General features: G+C 42.6%; 1 protein-coding gene across 7 annotated transcripts in view; it reads left to right on the forward strand.

The window, feature by feature from the left end:
* Window positions 1-16,061: 16,061 nt before the first annotated feature.
* loxl3.S (lysyl oxidase like 3 S homeolog) overlaps window positions 16,062-21,564 on the forward strand; it is a 28,074-nt gene continuing 22,571 nt past the window's right edge. For 2 of the 7 annotated variants that reach the window (XM_041579303.1, XM_041579301.1), the window contains exon 1: window positions 17,274-17,370. In XM_041579303.1, the coding sequence (XP_041435237.1) occupies window positions 17,325-17,370 (46 nt within the window). In that variant the 5' untranslated portion in view covers window positions 17,274-17,324. Of the gene's footprint in view, window positions 16,433-17,272; window positions 17,371-21,564 lie in introns of those variants that run through there. The other 5 variants (XM_041579304.1, XM_041579305.1, XM_041579300.1 and 2 more) reach the window with 4 other exon arrangements.

Here is a 21,564-nt window from a genome sequence, read left to right on the forward strand (position 1 = left end):
TTGTTCGGGCCGCCATGAGATCCACCACTGGCATCCCCCATCTTCTTGTTATTAGTCTGAACACTTGTTTGTTCAAACTCCACTCCCCTTGATCTAATCTGTGACAGCTGAGGAAGTCGGCCTGCTGATTCAGAACCCCTGGAATATGCACTGCTGTCACTCCTGTCAAGAACTTCTGGGCAAAGAGCATTATTGGCTCCACTTCCTTCATCATTGCCAGACTTCCTAAACCTCCTTAGTTCTTTATATATGACACTGCTACCATGTTGTCTGATCTTATACAGACCTCTTCTCCCCAGATTAAAGGTTAAAAACTTGAAGAGCTTGAACCACAGCCCTGAGTTCTAACAGGTTCGACTGGACATGTGACAAGTCTTGGCCCCAAGCACCCTGGATGAAAACATCCTGAATATGGGCTCCCCATCTTGGACCTGAAGCATCTGTAAAGATATTCAGCTGCCGCTCTTCTTGAAGAGAGATTCCTCTCCGGAGATTTGCTGGTGTCATCCACCATAACATCTGCTCCTTCCCCTCCCTGGACAGGTGAATGGTCTGTCCCCAGTCCTCCTTCACCCTGTCCCACTGAGAAAGAAATAGATACTGTATGATTCTCATGTTCCATCTTGCCCACTTGACCATGGCAATCGTAGACGTCAGAGTACTCAGGAACTTCATAAACTGTCTGGCCGGTATCCACTGTTGTTGCACTATCCATGTTACCATCTTGGTAATCTTGAGAATCTTCTCTTTTGGAAGAGATATCAGACCTAAACAAGTATCTATCAATGCTCCCAAATAGACCAACATCTGAGTCGGTTCTAACTGACTTTTCTCTAGATTGAGAATCCAGCCGAATCTCTGTAGCTCCTTCATCACTAATTCTCGATGATTGACCAATGTCTCTGGATCTCTTGCTACTAAAAGTAGATCGTCGAGATAGTGGTAGATCTCTATCCCTGTTCTTTTTAAACTTGCTATCACCACTATCAAAACCTTTGTAAATGTCCTGGGTGAAGTGGATAGCCCAAATGGAAGACATCTGAATTGCAGATGTTAATTCTGGAAACAAAACCTGAGGAAGTGCTGATGAATCTTTGCCATTGGAACATGTAAATAAGCGTCCCTTAGGTCTATAGAAATTAGCCAATCTCCTGGGTTTACTGCTGCTTTCACCGTCTGTAGCGACTCCATCTTGAAATGTTGAGGCTGTATAAATTGATTCAGTCTTTTGAGATCCAAGATGGGCCTCATCTCGCCCGAAGCCTTGCGGACTAGGAAGAGGGGCGAGTAAAATCCCCTTCATCTCTCCGCTTCTGGCACCTGCATCACTGCCTTCTTCAAAATAAATTTTTCGATATAATCGAGCAAATAATCCTCTTTCGCTCCTCTATCGGTGCCTTTGCTTCAACAAATAAATCTTGAATTGAAGTACAAGAAAACTCTATCTTGTACCCCCCTGTGACTACTGAAGTCACCCATACATCTTCCGTTTCTTCTGCCCAGACTCCTGCAAATTGCAACAACCTTGCTCCTACTGGAATCTGGACAGGCGTCTCCTCATTGCTGCTTCGGTTGGCCCTTTGGAGATCTAGCCTCCCTGGCCTTACCAAGAAGCTGTTCGAAAAAATTCTCTTCCCGGCTTGTAAGCCTTCGATTCTTCTCTGCGTCAAAATGGGAATCTATCCTGATGCCTCTGAACATTTTTAAAACATTTAGGTGTTTGGGGTAGAAAGGTGCTCTTCCCCCCAGAAGGTTTAGCTATAATTTCATCCAGTGCTTTCTCAAATAACATCTTCCCCTCAAAAGGAAGCTTACAAAGGACATTCTGTGACGTAGTGTCCGCAAACCACGCCTTCAACCACAAAGCACGCCGAGCAGTTATAGAAAAAGCCATACTTCTTGCAGCTAATTTCGCCAGGTCTACCGAAGCTCCCAAACAAAAATTACAGGCCTGATGTCATTTATAAGCTGCATGGACTGCTCGTTCGCTGTCCCTCCATCGAAGCCCTAGGCAACCTCGTCCGACCATAAAGCCATGGCCTGAAATTAAAGCCACTGCAGGCCTACACATGGCTCCAGCAACCATATAAGTTTTCTTCAACTCCGTCTCCATTCTCTTTTCCATAGGATGCTTGAGTGCAGATAGATCGTCTATTGGAAGTGCTGTTTTCTTCGATAAATGTGCCACTGGAGTGTCAACAGTTGGTGGTGTATCCCAAATCTCTGTACATTCTACTGGAAAAGGATACATTTTCTCCAGCCTGGGTTCAACTGGCACCTTCCTAGAGCCTCTCTGCCATTCTGCAGACAACAATTCTTGCACTTCCTTATGCATCGGAAATACCTGTTTCCTCTTCCTAGGAATAAACATAGACGTGGACGGCTGTTCCTCATCCTGAATAACTAATGTCTGCTTGACAGCCGTAATTAATGCTGGAATCAGCTTCATATCAAAAACTGAGTCACTTTCTTTGTCTGAAGCATCCACCTCTGATTCCTCATCTACTTCTATTTGCTTATCTTTTGGGGCCACAGAAGACTGTTGCACAGAAGCCTCCTTAATACCTTGTGCAAACGCCTGAGAAATCCAGGTCAGCATATCCGCAGAGGAAGGCTCCCCTGAAGTAACATCAGACTTAGCTGAAAGAGAATGAGTCTCCTGAGACTGAGCTCTACTCCTCTTCCTGCATGGGGAAGACTGCTCCAGATCACCATCTAGCTGTTCTACAATGCATAGCCTGCATAATCTCTTCCCCTTGGCAGCAGGTTTGTTACAAGCGCTGCATGCAACAATCACTTCAGCATCCAATTCCACAGCAGGCTTCTGCTTGCTAGATGTCTCATCCATCTGAAAACACAAAGCCAAGGGTAAATACTTAGGGCTCTTTTCGCAGGAAGACTTACCTGAACGCGACTCACCATACACCTGAAGTGCGGCACAATTCTCGGCAAGCAGCTCAACTTTACCACCACAGCAAAATGTTTGCAGCCAGGGCACAGGAACTAACTGCCAGTATCTTTTAAAAGACGCGTGCTGAAGACACAGTGGATGACGTCATCGGATCGCGACAAGCGCTACTCCGCATTCAGCAATGCTGACACCAATCCCCGGCCGCTACGAGGGACCCCAACCTGAGGAAGCGCTATGGCAACCACACTGGTTGAGCGTCGGGCAGAGAGAGCCGGAATCCAGCCACAATGACTGGGTGAGCCACAAAGAAAAAAACCTCCTTACAAATAGGGGAAAACTCTTCACGAAACTAGGGGAGGAGGGGAATTTAAAGATTGCTAGGGGACGAGTCTACACAGAGTTGGGGGCGGGGCTACCCAAGTGTTAATGCTGACCAGGGATGGCCAGGATGGAGAGAATGTGAATCTGTGAGAGATGGAGACAATGGGAATCTGGGAGGGATGGAGAGAATGGGAATCTGGGAGGGATGGAGAGAATGGTAATCTGGGAGGGAAAGAGAGATGGAGGTAATGGGAATCAAAGAGGGAAAAAGAGCTGGAGAGAATGGAACTCTGGAAGGGGAAAAGATATGAAGAGAATGAGAATCTTGGAGGGAAAGAGAGATGGAGAGAATGGGAAATATATACATACCACCAAGTTACAAGATCAAGGCAAAAAGGGACAAACCACAGGGAGAGACATGGCTCACTCCATTGATTCCCAATGAGGCTGTTACGCCACCCGGTTACTCTGTCTTCAGACAAGATTGTGATGTCAAGTTATGTGGCAAATCATGTGGAACTGGAAACGCAATATTCATTAAACATGCATGGTGTTCAGATGTTAGCATTTTGAAAGTAATGTGCACCCCACACATTGAATTTCTTACAGTAAAATGCCAACCATTCTACTTGCCAAGAGAGCTGCAATCGATCTTCATTGTTGCTGTTTATATACCACCATCAGTTAAGGAGAAAGAAGCACTGCATGAGCTTCATGAACTGGTCACAAACCTACAAATCACATACCCAAATGCTGCTTACATAGTAGTTGGTGATTTCAACAATTGCACCTCAAAAAATGCCTTCCAAACATCCAGAACATTCTGCTACCCACTAAGGGCGACAAAACACTTGATCAATGCTATACCAACTTAGAGAAAGCATATAACGCCACTCTTAAACCAAACCTGGTCAGATCTGATCACTGTGGAATACTACTGAGCCCAATCTATGAGAGGCACCTGAAGTCATCACCACTATTATAGTCTACCCTAACCAAAAACCATGGTTCAACAATGAAGTATGGAAAAAATTCAGAGAATGTCACACAGCTTTTAAATCTAAGGATCCTGTCCAGTTTAAGATTGCTCGGTATGCACTTGAAAAAGCCATCAAAAAAGCAAAAAAGGAATACTCTAGCAAACTAGACAAGAACTTTGCAGGTAACCCACGTCAGCTTTGGCAAGCATTTCAAAACATCAGTAACTACAAAGGCAACAAAAGTAGCTATACACACATGGATACCAAGTAACCGGAGAACCTCAACAACTTCTATGCATGCTTTGAAACCAAAAATAAAGCTTCAGCTGGCAAATCTCACACTACAGTCACCAACCTGCTGGCAGATCATCATTCAATACAATCTGACCCTATTATACATGTCTCCAAGCAAGATGTTCTCAAATCCTTTAAAATGGTCAATCCTCGAAAAGAAGCTGTTCCTGACGGAGTCTCTCCTAAAGTACTTCAAATATGTGCAAATCACCTGGCTGAAACTTACACTGACATTTTCAATGCTTCCCTCAAACAGGCTTTAATACCCCACTGTTTCAAAACCTCCATGATTATACCGGTACCAAAGAAGTCTAATATCGAAGGCCTAAACGACTACAGAACGATTGCATTAACATCAGTTGCTATGAAGTGCCTTGAAAAAATGGTTCTAAATTATATCAACTCTATTATTCCCAACTCTCTGGATCCACTTCAATTTGCATATCGCCCAAACAGATCCACAGAAGATGCAGTTGCCCTAGCAGTGCCCTTTGCTTTATTACACCTAGAAAAACACTTACGTACGCATGCTGTTCTTAGATTACAGTTGCGCTTTTAATACCATAAACCCTCAAAAACTCATCAAAAAACTTGCAACACTTACTCTGCCTCAGCACCTCTGTAACTGGATCTCTGATTTTCACACTAACAGACCTCAATTTGTTAAGATGGGGAATTGAACATCTACCACAATTCTAACCAGCACAGGTACACCACAAGCATGCTGTCTCAGCCCCAAGCTTTTCTCCCTCTACACCTTTGACTGCTCATCTTCCATAAACAACTGCAAAGTCTATGCGTTTGCAGATGACACGACTGTGCTTGGCCTCATCCAAGACAATGATGAAACCGGATACAGACTGCTAGTGTACAACATCACTGAATATAGCAAAGAGCATGACCTGGTCCTAAACACAGCAAAAACAAAAGAGATGATCATAGATTTCAGAAAACATCCAGATAAACATGAACCCTTACAAATTGAAAAAATCAAAATAGAGCAGGTTGAAAGTATCTAATTTCTTGGTCTACACATTGCAAATTCTTTAAAATGGACTGATAACACCAAGGCCATAATCTGGAAAGCTCATCAACGTCTTCATCTCCTCAGAAAACTGAAAAAGTGTCGAGTCAACAGGTCTGCAGAAATCACCTTCTACAGAGCCAGGATCAAAAGCATTCTAACTGGCAACATAGCAGTGTGGTATGGTAGTATCATGCAGCACGAATCATCTCCACCAAACTTCCATCACTGTCCGATCTAGACAAAGCCAGATGCAAGAACAAAATTAAAGCCATTACCTGCGACCAGAGCAGGGGTGATCCTGGCCCATCCGCCACCTGAGGCAGCAGCAGTTGCTGCTGCCCCCCCTCCCCCGGAAATTCACTCTTAAAGTACCAGGAGCAGCATTTTTGCTGCCCCTGGTACCTAGTGGGGCACTGCTGCCTGAGGGGACAGCCTCAACTCGCCTCATTGGTGGAGCACCCCTGGACCAGAGTAACCAAGGTCATGAAATATTCATATGGCATAAGCCCACCTACTCACTGAGGCACAGGAGGCCTGAAAGCATAAAACAGGAGAGAACCGGACTGGCGAGGAACAAGAGGAGTTCACGAGGAAGGGGTCGCAGGCGGATATCTACCCAGGAAATCCCAACACAGACCAGCACAGAGGCAGTTTTACCAGTCCCACTGAATGAGGTAAAAAACTTGGTTATTAATCTGTCGGATTATACCCTAACTGCTACTGAACTTGCTATCCTGAACAAGGGACTAGGGTTCATACCCACATACAATACAGACTTATTTGGCTGGAAAATTGATTTCTACAAATTTATAAGACGTTTAAAGCTTAAAATGTGTTTTATGCATAAAGATACTGATCCCTCTAGGGAATTGTCCCATAAGAGCGAAACCCTTAGAAACAAAAGTGATTTTTTACCTGACATTACCTCACAAAACCTTGAAATATTTGAGAATGTTGTTTTGCATGAGGTGGGAAACCTGTGGGAAAAGATGAGTAAGAAAATGCATGGCACTAAGGGTAACATAAACAAAGCTGAAAGAGATGCACTTAAAAAATTGGAATTAAATACACAGATTATTATTAAAAAAGCAGACAAAGGGGGAAGCATAGTAGTGATGAACAAGATGGACTATATCGAAGAGGCATTAAGATTACTTAATACCCCAGGCCACTACACTTGTATTAACCATGACCCCACATGGGAGATTAAAAAATGTGTAGACGATACAGTTCTTGGGGCCCTCGAATCCGGTTTGATTAATGAACAAATTAAAAATTTTCTGATCACTACACATCCACGCATCCCTGTATTCTACATACTTCCCAAGGTACACAAAAAGCTTGAGAAACCACCGGGACGCCCAATAGTATCAGGTATGGGATCAGTGCTTCAACCATTATCACAATATGTAGACACCTTTCTCCAAAGCATAGTGGATAAAATACCACAGTGCTTAAAGGATACTACTGATTTTCTGAATCGCTTAGAAACATTGGGTAGAATTATTCCAGAATGGATACTGTGTAGCATAGATGTACAATCCCTGTACACCTCAATCCCACATGAGGAGGGAATGTATTGTACTGAACAAATGCTACTGACAGAAAAGCTTTCCCACCACCAGGTCTACTTCCTCTTGGAACTTATGTCCCTAGTATTGAGGAAAAACTATTTTAGGTTTGACGAGACCTTTTATTTACAGACCCAAGGCACAGCTATGGGAAGTAATTTGGCTCCGAGTTATGCTAACATTTTTATGTGCATACTTGAAAAACGGCTGATTCTGGAAAACACAAAATACAGGGATCACATAGTGTGCTATTTCAGATTTGTGGACGATGTGTTCATAATTTGGAACTTACTTGAGTTCCTGGCATACCTAAATGAACAACATCCTACAGTCAAATTCACAGCTGAATACAGCCAGGATAGCATACACTATTTGGACGAGAATGTCAGCAACATACAAGGGGAAATTACAACAGAAGTATATAACAAACCTTTGGAGAGGAACAATATACTTAGGCCAGATAGCTTTCATGCCCCAAACACAATAAAAGGCATACCAAAAGGACAGTCCCTACGCATCAGGCGAATAGCCTCTGATGACCAAAAATATGTTGAAGCTTCCAATAAATTGATAAAGAAATTTACTGAAAGAGGTTATGACTTTGATATATTGTGTGCAACAAGGGATGAAGTGTTAACTACCAAGGGCAACACTGTTACAAGAAAAAAGGATGCCAAAAAGGGACAAAAGGATCCCATTTGTAACAGAATATGGAGCACTAAGCAAACCAATTGAAGGTATTGTAAAAAAACATTGGTCGCTTTTAAGTAAAGACCATACATTTGGGAGATTGTTTCGTGAGAAACCGCTTTTTTCCTATAAAAGATGGAGGAACATATCTAACCATCTGGTGAAAGCCGACATTTGCTTAAAAAAACAAAATACAAGGTTTCTTAGCACCCCAAAAAATGGCACTTTCCCTTGTCTGAACTGTAGTTGCTGCAACTCCATAATAAAAGGGGACTTTATCACCCATCCACATAATGGTAAAAAAATTCCCATAAAGCATTACTCCACCTGTTATACTGACTGGGACATATATGCACTAAAATGCCCTTGTGGGATGGTTTATGTGGGACAAACCTCCCGAAATGTAAAAATTCGGATAGGAGAACACAAAAGATCCATCACTGCTTACAACCAAATAGAAAAGAAAACACAAACACCAGTTGGAAAACATTTTTTTGAAGCTAAACATAATGCAGCAAGCCTCAGGTGGATGGTTCTTGAACACATTGATCGCCCCCTAAGAGGAGGGGATAGAAAGAGAACACTGTTACAATGTGAGGCTAGATGGATGGAAAAATTGAATTGCATTGAACCATTCGGGATTAATGAAGCATGGAGCCTTAAATGCTTTCTGTGAAAATGATTTTATTGAATTTGTGTAAAATGCTGTAAAGAGAAAAAATGCTTTGCTTTAATCTATAAACTCCTAACAAAGAAATGTATATTTTTTGCAGTTGTCTCGAACAAGATGGCACTGACACAATGGACTCTAAAACTAAATCACTATGGTGAGAATAACCTATTACTATCGAAAAAGCTGTTGAAACAAAACTGAAACAAAACTGTAACTGTATCGTTAAACTACTTGAACTGTTAATGGTGTTTCAAATGAATAGATGGTTACATAGTATTCATGTGTATAATATACTGTTGCACAACTGTCTACTGGCCACAAGATGGAGCTGTAGAGTCACGTGGGGCTTATGGGTAATGGAGGGCTTAAAAGCAGTTTTTTTGTCACTGTTTGTAACATGCACCAGAGGAAGGACCAGAGGGGTCAGAAACATGTAGTGCGATAATAAAACTACACACTTTGCAAAGACTCTCCAGACGTCCCTATTTTCTTATATTACTGAGGTGGAGATGGCTACTCCATTGGTCTGTAGAAGAGTCTGATAACCTGAAAGCTACTGGTGGATCGCTGAGAAAAACAATTTGAGTTACACTGAAAGCATAAAAGCCAGAATCAAAAGACTATTTAATAGCTTCTTATCAAGAGCTGTCAGACTAACTGCAAATGAGTCCTACGGATAAGAAAGAAGAAACCTTCAGGAATCACCTATCCCAACCAATCATCTAGTCCCAATGAACTAAATGGTCTAATTTGTCCCTGCACTTTATGTTTACTATTTATTAATCTTATACTCTGTATCTCTGTATTTATACTCTGTATCTCTGTATCCCACATATATTGTAAACATCAATATATTGTAAAAATCAATATGTGCCTCACTGCACTGTGCTGCAAAAGAAATTCCTATGTACTCCTGGTACAAAAGGCAATAAATAACTACTTGACTTGACTTGAGCAGATACACTTGCCAATGATGAGAACACCCCAACCTTTCGGCACTATAGCCTTTGTCAAGGGGAATTCTCCTGTGTCACCAAGCTATCTAAAGTATAAATACCCCATTCAATTAGACTAGAAAATCTCAGTTTTCGCGCACTTCCCACACGTCTGCATTCATGATGTCACGTACGCCAGCGTTATTATGCTGGGTAAATGCCCAGCATAATTCTGCAGCTCCCTACCTACGCAAACACTGATGACAGAATCAGTGTACATCATATCATAGCAACCACAAGAGGCGCATTATATAGAAAAAAGAAGGGTTTTAGTCATCAAAACTCTGCACTAATAGAAATTGAAAGATTTAGTCATTAAATCTCTGCCCAAATTAAAAGATGCAGGAATATATCATATCTTCTGCTACTGGGAGAAGCGCTTTTTAACACTGTATGGAGATTACATCACCTGGCTTTGCCAACAATGAAAAACATCTATTAACAATAATGGCCATTTATACAAAGAAGTGTAAACAATTGTCCTAAAAAAGGATCATGAGGCTAATAAAAAGACATACTAACATATTTTCATCTTTAAAGTGACAGTGTATCTTACTAAAAATCCCCATTCCTTGGGAAAAGGGTGACATATGTTACCATAAAAAGTGCAACTGTGCAAAAATTCAATTATATGTATTTAAAGTGACAGTGCTTAAATTCAGCAACAAGATTCACCTAGTTAATTATACAATAATCTATCTCACACACTCCCCCCTCTGCTAACCCTCTGGTTCTCGTTCGCAACACCCATGCTGTTGATATAACTGCTTTATCTGACTCCCTCAGTTCTAGCTTCTCCTCCATCATTACATCCTCTGATCCTGATTCACTGGTAAATACCTAGGAAATATAGTATCCAAAAATGCTCTGCCTGCTTGTTTCAGGAAAATACCTACAACTCGGTTCTGTCTGCTGCTATCAATACTCATGTCCCTCTGCAGCCACAATGCAGTTGAGCCCGCAATCCCCGTCCCTGGATTAATGACCAGACGCAATTTCTTCGCTCCTGTACGCGAGTGGCAGAGCGCATGTGGAGGAACTCCCATACAAAATCTGACTTCCTCCACCATAAATTTCTTATGGCCTGCCTTGGTACTGCCCTATCCCAGGCTAAACAACAGCACTACAATACACTCATAAATAACAACAAATCCAAACCCATGATGCCTGTTTTTAATATTCAACTCGCTACTTCATCCCTCTACAAATGATTCACTAACACCTGAACATACCCTCCCATGACTTTGCTGACTTCTTTGAAAGCAAAGTTGAATCTATCCACAAATAATTTTCCCACCCCTTAGATACTAATATTTTCATTCCCCCTAAAGCTTCTATTCCCATTTTCAACTCTTTTGATCGTATATCTGAGCCTGAAGTGTCCAAACTTCTCCTATCCTCTCCACCAACAACTTGCTCACTTGATCCTATCCCATCACCTCTATTAAAACAGTGTGCTCCTGTCCTCACTCCAGAACTCATATATTCAATTCCTCACTAACTTCTGCTACTTTCCCCTCATTATTCAAACAGGCCTGTGTCAAGCCCATTCTCAAAAAGGCTACACTGGATCCATCCTGTTTATCTAACTACCTGTCTCTCTCTTACCGCTCTAAACTTCTGGAACGTCTCATCTTCTTCCGTATCACTAACTTTCTCTACACCAATAATCTACTTGACCCTATACAGTCTGGCTTTCGACCTGCACACTCCACTGAGACTCCTTATGTAGAGTTGCAAATGATCTCCAGACTGCTAAGGCCAAAGGGCATTACTCTATTCTCATTCTCCTGGACTTTATCTTCTGTTTTTGATACTGTTAAAGGAACAGTAATGTCAAAATATAAAAGTATTTTAAAGTAATTAAAATATCATACAGTGTTGTCCTGCACTGGAAAAACTGCTGTGTTTGCTTCAGAAACACTACTATTGTTTATATAAATAAGCTGTTATGTAGCAATGGGGCAGCCATTCAAATGAGAAAAGGCTCAGGTTACACAGCAGATAGTAAATAAGCTCTGTCTGTCTAATGGTGTTATTTTTTATCCATTAGTTAACCTGTGCCATATAGCCTTTTTTCAATTTCCGCCATTGCTCCACAGCAGGTTGTTTATATAGCAATGTTTCTGAAGCAAACAGATCAGTTTTAGCAGTGCAGGGCAACAGTACATTCTATTTTCATTACTTTAAAACACTTGGTGTTACTATTCCTTTAACCATTCTGTTCTAATGCAAGTTCTCCATTCAATTGGTATCCATGATCAAGCTGCATCCTAGTTCTCTTCCTAGCTTTCTGACTGCTCCTTCTCTGTTACTTTTGCAAAAAAATCCTCTCCTCCTGTTCATGTTAATGTGGAGGTGCCTCAGGGTTCTGTATTTGGTCCTCTGTTGTTCTCCTTGTACACTCTCTCTTTAGGAGACCTTATATATTCATTTGGCCTTAAATATCACCTGTATGCCGATGACATTCAGACATATTTAGACACTCCCTTACTAACCTCTGACATTCAAACCCAGATAGCAGACTGCCTAGTAGCTATCTCTTCCTGGATGAACCAATGCCACCTCAAGCTCAACTTGGCCAAAACTGAGCTCATGGTCTTTCCACCCAAACCAAGCCCTTCTCTTCCTTTCACCATTACTATTGATGGCATGACTATTAACCCAGTTAACTCAGCATGCTGCTTAGGGGTCATCTTTGACCAGTCCCTCTCCTTCTCTAATCATATCAATAATACTGCCAAAACCTGTCGTTTCTTCCTCCGCAATATAGCCAAGATACGCCTGTTTCTTTCACAAACAACAGCCAAAACACTAATCCATGCCCTTATCTTATCCCGTTTAGACTATTGCAATCACCTCCTAACTGGTCTTCCTGACTCCCATCTCAAGGAAACCTGCTCAACCCCAACTAAAATCCTTAGCATTGCTGCCTGTTAAGCAAAGGATAGCATATAAAACTCTTCTACTAACATTCAAAGCCCTTCTGCTCCTCACTACATTTCTTCTCTTGTCTCACTATACTGTACGTTCCTGGTCGTCTTCTCCGCTCTTCACAGAGTCCCTTCTCTCCACACCATCCATATCCACTGCCACCTCTCGTATCAACCCCTTCTATCTTGCTGTTCCTTACCTCTAGAATTCCAGCCCTGAATTCCTCCGTAAGGAAACCTCTCTTAATCTCTTCAAGAATAAACTAAGAGCCTACCTTTTGGAGCACTAGAACATTAGCCTACGCCTGTCCCTACTGACTATGCCTTACCTTGTGCACTTTTTTATCTCCAATTATATGTTAGCCTCCCATCCACTTAGACTGTAAGCTCTATGGGGCAGGGACCTCCTTCCCACTATGTCTCTTACCACATAGCACTTAAGCTCTTTGTCCTATGATTATGTTTATATTTATAATGTGATTTGTCTCCCCCATGTATACTTTTATATATATTGCACTTTTATGCAATGTACATTGCTGCGGCTCCTTAACAGCGCTTTACAAATAAAGTTATACATACATAATCATAAATTCACTGATGATATTGAATCATCCTTCTGAGTCCTACCCGAAGGCATGGGCTCCATTGCCCAAGCTGTTCCCAGCTACCGCCAGTGAACAGCTTGAACGGGTGGGTCCCCCTTCGCTAGGGGGAGTCCCATCTACCCTGGGTTCTGCTGAAGCTTCCCCCAGGGCGTGTCATGGCCTGTGAGTCCAGCCAAAAGACCGTGACCCCATCCAGGGTGCTCAAACCAGACAAAAAAAAAGGTACTGGAGTGGGCGGTGCAAGGCCATTGGTTGCTTTTTGCAAGGCTCTGGTTGGCAGCCAGAAAAAGAAAAGACTTCCCGCCCACCTAATGGTAAGAGCAAAGGAAGTGAAGCATAATTAAGCATAGGTGCATGTGCATCTCCCTGACTCAAAACGCAAGTCAGGGGCCTCCCTCATTGGAGCACAGCGACCCAGCTTTCATCAAGCTTGTCAGCCTAGTCCAGAGGACAAATGGTTTCTCTGTTCTTCACATAAGATCATAAGAACAGATACTCCTCTTTGGTCTTGCCAGCCAGAGGACCAAGTGGTTCCAAAGGTACTACACTTCATCTTAGCCAAAAGGCAGAGAAGCGATCACTGATAGGTTAGTCAGACATCAGCCTTATATATAGTGTCAGGGTAACATGGTATAAACATATGCCCATGTCCCTCTTCTAGAAAGTGTCCGTGCAAAATAGTGAGAGTGTCAAGAATGGTGATATCCATTAACCATCTCTCCCATAGTGAACATCACATTTAAAAACATCACAATAAGTTAAAACCCATTAACAACACAAGCTGAAGTCAAAGCATTGTAGATTAATCAAAAGAAAAGGGACAACTCTCTGTCCTCTCAGCTCCTGTTGCTTCAGCAGCAGTTCTCTATCACCACCCCTAGTCGGTGTTTATGATAGTGGTTGGTATCACTATGGGAGAGATGGTTAATGGATATCGCCATTCTTGACACAGTCTCACTGTATTGCACGGACACTTTCTAGAAGAGGGACATGGGCAAATGTTGTTACCATGTTACCCTGACACTATATATAAGGCTGATGTTTGACTAACCTATCAGTGAATTTATGATGATTATTGTATAATTAACTAGATGAATCTTGTTACTGAATTTTAGCACTGTCACTTTAAATACATATAATTGAATTTTTGCACTTTTTGTGGTAACATATGTCACCCTTTTCTCAAGGAATGGGGATTTTTAGTAAGATACACTGTCACTTTAAAGATGAAAATATGTTAGTATGTCTTTTTATTAGCCTCATGATCCTTTTTTTAGGACAATTATTTTTAGCTTTAGCACCATCAAGACTAATATGCTCTGGATAATTTTATTGCAATCCTGTGATGAAATAAGGACACAGGACTCCAGAGCATAAAGGTCAATGTGATTAGTGCTTTTCTACTGTATGAATATGTATGTATTAAAGAGTTAGTGGTTGGGGAGCACTGTCCATCAAACACAGAGGATGCTGTGCAGGGTCAAATGGTAATTACAATAAGAAAAAGAAAAAAGAGCTGACCCATTTAGCTGCACCCTCCCATCCGTTAATTCCAAAACTCAAGTGAAGTAATTAATAAAACATATCTTTTAATAAATCATTAAAAGCAAGGTCTAGATAGCAACATTAAAATGGAGGTTAGGTATAGGAGGCTGATTGACTAGATAACAAAGGTTTAGAGGGGTAATGTGCTAAATGCACTTATATCACTAAAAAGTGACGGTTGGTCAGAAAGGATCAAATAATAGTTGTTATTTAACACATTGATCAATCTGTACATCTATAAGGTACACCATATGATGCCCCACATCAAGCCAACCCCTTCTTCCACTTCAGAATCCCTCCCTTGTAGTGTACAGTTAAGCCAGTGAAAGCTTAAGGTGACAGAGACCTTAATTTGTTTTGGTTCGTTCAGAACTCAAGTGTACCCTGGGTACAGGTATCCAGAGAGTATCAGACCCACGGATCGTTCAATTATCCAACCCCTTCACCCTCAAAGGTCCCCTCCCGATCCGATTACCCCAGTCATCAATTCTAAGTCCCTATCAGACGCCTTTGACAAAGCCCGCAACTTGGCGGGTGAAACGCGCGTCAGGCGCATTTTAGCTTCTGGTTAGGCAGGCGTCTGATAGGGACTTGGAATTGAACACCCCTAAGAAAAGTCCACTCAGTAACTCCTGAACTCAGTTTATAATAACTGAGCAGGGTGTTCAGTGCCTGTCTCTGCAGCAGATGGACCCTGGAACACCCCTAAGAAAGAAGAGAGTCCTCTCAGGAACTCATTTGCTTTTGTAATGACTGTCCATGGAGATGCGTGACAGTCTTTGCAGCAGTTGGACCCTGGAACAACCCTAAGAAAGAAGAAAGTCTTCTCAGATGACTGGCCAGGAATATCAGTGCCACTTTCTGCAGCAGATGGACACTGGAACACCCCTAACACAGAAGAGAGTCCTCCGAGGAACTCCTGAGCTTTTATAATGACTTTGCAGGGAGTTTCACTGAAGAAATCAGTGCCACTCTGTGTAGCAGGTAGGACCCAGGAACATTTTTAAAAGAAGAGGAATGCAAACCCATGGTAGCAGCTTGGTGACTAGAATCTCTAGGTAATGTCTAATAACTTGACGACCCCCAGGTGATTTTTAGGTCTTCTTTCACCTTTAATGCTGCCATGAATATTTAAATATAATTCTAAAACATTAGTGGAAATGTGATGTTAAATAAGTTACGCCAATGAAACATTTTTTTTAACTTATATAGCTTGTGGGTTTCATGGACATGGGATAGTTTAGATTGTAAGCCCTCTGATCCTATTTTTATGCTGTAATGTTTGTTTGTTAAATTATTGAAAGACCCCATTTCTTATGCATGAATGTAATTGCTGGGTAACTTGCTGGCACTGTATAAAAAATGACGATGATATACAGTTATAGACTTTGGCATGAAAATGTTCACATTCAAAACCTTTTAAAGCTATTTATTTGGGATACTTGGGGTGGGGTCAATGAATGAGTGTGTTGTGCAATGTTTGTGAGTGTAAGTGTGTGAATGTGTCTGTTTAGTCAGGTGTGTATGTGTGTGCATGTGTGTATGTGGCAGTCGGCACACACTCCCACCCCCATCCCCTGTATTGCCTGTTTGCATTGCATCCTGTGGGACAGAGCAGCGAGACAGAGGGGGAGAGACTGGTACAGAGTATGCTGTGAGGAGAGAACACAGACACATTCTGTGAGCCGAGAGAGTGTCGCTGAGACAGAGGGCGAGAGACAAACATTTTCTAAGAGCAGAGAGACAGAGGGGGAATGCATAGTACATAGGAACTGACACAGAGACTCCGAGACTTTTGCAGAATTCTAAGAGACACCCAGAGACAAGACAAGCAAAGTGTGAGGTGTAAGATAGAAGAAATCCACAAAATCCAGGGATCAACTAACGGTAAGAGAGAGTTATTGTGTAACCTGTGCCAGAATGAGACTCAGTGTGGCCTTTTAGCTGAATGTTGGGTAGTGCACAGGGCAGTTGCAGCAGAGGGGATTACAGAAGAGGACAGTTACAGCAGAGGGGATTACAACAGAAAGCAGTTACAGCTGAGGGTATTACAGAATAGGACAGTTACAGCAGAGGGGATTACAACAGAAAGCAGTTACAGCTGAGGGTATTACAGCATAGGGCAGTTACAGCAGAGGGGATTACATAAGAGGAGAGTTATATTTTAATGGAGTTGCAGCAGAGGGCAGTTGCAACAGAGGGGATTACAGCAGAGGGGAGTTACAGCAGAGGGGAGTTACAGCAGAGGGCAGTTGCAACAGAGGGTAGATACAGCAGAGAGTGGTTACAGCATAAGGGAGTTGCAGCAGAGGACAGTTGCAGCAGAGGGTAGATACAGCATAGGGTAGTTTCAGCAGAGGGGAGTTGCAGCAGAGGGGAGTTACAGCAGAGAGTGGTTACAGCATAAGGGAGTTGCAGCAGAGGGCAGTTGCACAGGGTGGTTGAAGGGTGCATGAAACAATTTTCACTAGCCCATCCTGGAAGTTTTAGTTCATGACCTGCAGGAGGCAAAGTGCTTGCAGCTCCAGATGGTATAAGATCGTCCATTGAGGGTGACATTAGGCACAAAGGGAGAGAAGAAGAGAGGGTCACAGACTGCACTTTCTGGAATGTGGGAAAACCTTTAGTCAAACATTAGAACTGTGCTGTAAGTGAGAATGTTGGTGCAGACTCTTCCTATTACACTAAGGCTTTAGTCTCCCCTTGTGTCTCAATTGTGTCTTTGCATTGAGTGTGTGTGGATATCAATGAACATACATGCAGATACCCTGAGATTTTCATGTCTCCAAGTGCAAGCACAGATACACCCCCAGAGGTACTTCCAGGTAAGAGATACAATATGCCCTCACATTCATGGTCCCAGGTCACAGATCTGATTTTCCTACAGTCATGTCCATAGGTCCCAAATCTGATTCTCCTGCAGTCATGTCCATAGGTCCCAGATCTGATTCTCCTACAGTCTTGTCCATAGGTCCCAAATATGATTCTCCTACAGTCTTGTCCATAGGTCCCAGATCTGATTCTCCTACAGTCATGTCCATAGGTTCCAGAGCTGATTCTCCTACAGTCATGTCCATAGGTCCCAGATCTGATTCTCCTACAGTCTTGTCCATAGGTCCCAGATCTGATTCTCCTACAGTCATGTCCATATGTCCCAGATCTGATTCTCCTACAGTCATGTCCATATGTCCCAGATCTGATTCTCCTACAATCATGTCCATAGGTCGCAGGTCTGATTCTCCTACAATCATGTCCATAGGTCCCAGACCTTACACTCCCACAGTCATGTCCATATGCTCCAGATCTGATACTCTTACAGTTATGTCCCAAGGTCTCAGATCTGATTCTCCTACAGTCATGTCTAAGATCTCATATCTAATTTTCCCTTAGAGTCACATTCCCAGGTCCCAGATCTGATACTCCTACATTCATGTCCCTAAGCTCTACATCTGATACTCCCATAGTCATGTCCATAGGATCTAGATCTTAGAACCCTATAGTCATTTCCTCAGGTCCCACATCTGGTACTCCAAGAGTCATGTCCCCAGCTCCCAGATCTGATTCTCCCACAGTCACGTCCCCAAATTTCATATCCCCAGATCTGATACTCCTACAGTCATGTCCATAGGTCTCAGTTCAGATTCTCCTACAGTCATGTCCATAGGTCCCAGTTCTAAATCTCCTACAGTCATGTCCATAGGTCCCAGATCTGATTCTCTTACAGTCATGTCCATAAGTCCCAGATCTGATTCTCCTACAATCACGTCCATAGGTCCTAGTTCTGATTCTCCTACAGTCATGTCCAAATGTCCCAGATCTGATTCTCCTACAGTCATGTCCATAGGTCCCAGATCTGATTATCCTACAATCATGTCCATAGGTCCCAGATATGACATTCCCACTGTCATGTCCCAGGTCACTCCCAGATTCACTCTGTTTGTCACTGACAAATGATCATCTTGCAAGATCTTTCAGTCACTTTGTAGTCTTGTCCTTGCATTTAGCACCAGAGTTTTAGAAAATGCAGAGAGGAGGGTACAGGGCTTCACAAAAGTAAGTAAATGGGTGAAAAGTAAATTGCTGGTGTGGTTCTGGCATTGTTGTTGGAGGTAAGTCCTGTCTGAATAACCTATGTGCTTAAAAGAACAAATATGTGACTAAAAGATCAGTAAGAGGCCTGAAGATCCTGCAGATGGGAGCATAGAGAGTGCAACACATGGTGGGAGTCATGGAATGAGAACCGACATTGGGGGAGGGTGCAGAAACTGCACAACTATGAGCAGGGTTGGCTGGGAGGCTTTCACTCCATCTGGCTCACACAGCAGATCTGTAATACACAACATCTGGTTGCCTAAATTCTTAGATCAACACAAAATCTGATTCCAGCTTCAATTCTAAATGATCTCAGATGTTCCTGTATTGTTCGTTCAGCCTTCCCACACCAGCTCCTGTATTTGTACTAAAGGATCCCTCTGTATTCTCAAGAGAGTGGAGGCACTGTCGGACTCTTACACACAGACCAAAGGTCCAGCTTAGTCTATGTGTTATAAGAGCAGGGGGTGTTACATCTCCTGGGTTTGTAGCAGAGGGACAGTCCAGTCTGAGTGCAACACAGAGACAAAAGATACATCTCCTAAAGTTCGGGTGTGGAAAAGTCCATGCCTTGATTCCTGGGTGTTACACAAGGAGCAAAGGTCCATTCACTAAAGTTGTGTTGTTATATGGAGAGTAACATTCTATCTCTTAAAGTCTGGATGATAAAGGGAGAGGAAAGGTGCAGTCTAATTATTACACAGGTTCAAAAGGTCTAGCTACTAGAGCCTGATACTGATATACAGTATATATATATATATATATATATATATATATATATATATATATCAGTATCAATAATTAGGTGGTGGTGGTGATGGTGCCAGTGTATGTAGGAAGGTGGGGGTTTTATTTGCCAGTATGTATGCTGTGAATAATTGAGGGGTCTGAGCCTCTTGAGGACTGCACAGGCAGATGACGGAGATGCTGGTACTGAAGAGGTTACTCTCACTCCAAGATTTTGTGGTTTTGGAAGTCAATCTCTGGATGGAATGTAGGTCATGGAATATGTGAGCTGCTCTCTGCAGTTTCTGTTGGGATATTCAGGAAATTGAATTCCCTTCCCCCTTTCCTGGTGCCATTCCCTTCCCACTGAATAATGTTCCTTCTGTCTATTACACCCTGTTGCTATACAAAGGCCACATTGGGCCAGCTGTCTGAGAGTCAGAACTTCTGTTCCTGTAGGACCTACCTAAATCCATAATCTGTACCCCAAATATACCCCCCAAAAAGAATCCTCCTCTTGAAATGAAATAAACCCTTACATGAAATGATGCATCCTTGTGTCCCACCAATGCAATGGTATTGCACCATGTGATATGGCAGGAGCATCACTAAATCCTGCACTCACTCACTTTATCATAGCTACTAGTTCCTGCTCCCAAACCAGTATCCTTGTTGCACTCTACAAGTACTCTTCAGATACTAATCCCTGTACCTAGCCAGTTCTCTAGTTACTAGTTCCATGCACTCTACCAGTTTTATAAGATTGGGTCCTAGGTAGAGTCAGACTTAGTTACCAGTGGAGTTTGAAATTTTGGAGCTGGTCAGTGGGGTAGTAGTTGGGAGACTGTGGTTGGTCTTTCTGTTGGAGGAGTGCATCTTAATGAGTGATATGAGTTTGGGGTTGGTCTCTCTGAAGGGAGAGTAAGTTATTGTGCTCACTGGAGGATGGGATTTTGAGGCTGGTCCCAATGCTAGTAGTCAATGGTGAATTGGAGTTTGATCACCCACCCTGATGAGCTGAAAGGCATCTAGTGTGCTTGTTGACAAACATGTAAATGCTAGAACAGAGTGAGTTGGGAATGTGCAGGTTTAGCCATAGTACTCACTGGGAGAAGATGGGATTCTTGAATTGGTCTTTCTTAAGTTAGGACCGGTTCTGGTTGTGGTATTGAGTGTAAGCTTGAGCATTAGGGAAAACATATCCTAATACTGATTGAAGGATGAGACTTTGGAGCTGGGGCTAGTAAGTTGTCGTTGTTTGAGAACCCAGGGCTGCCATCAGAAATTCTGGGGCCCTTTACAACTAAATAGTTGCCTCCAGCCCCTGAGCATGACAAGTGCAGCAAACCCCAGTGTGGCCCAGATATCGCCTTTCCTGCCCCAGGACTGGGAGGCAAAAAAAGGAAAGATAGTCATTGCTATTCCATGATGGGCCTAAAATTTGCTGGCACCACTACATTATTCCCAAATTGAAACCCTGTCATTGCCTTGTATACAGTGAGCCAGTGCCATTCTAATAGTCTCATCTTCAACCAGTGGCTACCTGTCAGCAGACCCTGTGACTGTCGAGGGTGGGCCATTTTACCTGCTAAATCTAGACAGTGTGGAATTGTTGGTGGGAGAGTCAATGATCTTCGGCTCTATCTTTAGTTCTTTGTTTGTCTCATGAAAGGCCAGATGTCTTCATGGGATCTCTGCTCTAGAAGCAATGTATGGTGGGATAATAAGTAATTTATGGAATGCACGAATGCAAATGCACGTCCTCACCCTCTGGGAACATGGTGTTCTGTTGTGCAGCAGCTGGCAACATCACGGAACTTACGCTGATGCATCGCTTATTTGTCAGCGCCAACACAGTCACTTGCTTTAAGCAGTGAGAATCCAGCAGAACTGGCCCAACAACCCAGCAAAACCAATCTCACAGAATGTGTGGACCATTAAATTTGCACTTTAGCAGTTAAACCTGCGACTTTGTCCTTCTGTTCCACAATTCAAATTCATATTGATTTATTGGGTGCCTGAACGGAGCGCTATTGGGACAGTAATAGGACCTGCTGCAACTTGCTGTGTGTATAAACCTTACTGCTCAATCTCACAGAATGTTAATTGCAGACACAATGCCTTTGGTGCTTTTCTTATCAATTCTATTGCCAGTTTCTTGCATTCATCATTAAAGGGACTGAACCAAGCAATTAATATTG

The sequence above is a fragment of the Xenopus laevis genome, chromosome 1S, assembly GCF_017654675.1.
Source record: "Xenopus laevis strain J_2021 chromosome 1S, Xenopus_laevis_v10.1, whole genome shotgun sequence".
Taxonomy (NCBI): domain Eukaryota; kingdom Metazoa; phylum Chordata; class Amphibia; order Anura; family Pipidae; genus Xenopus; species Xenopus laevis.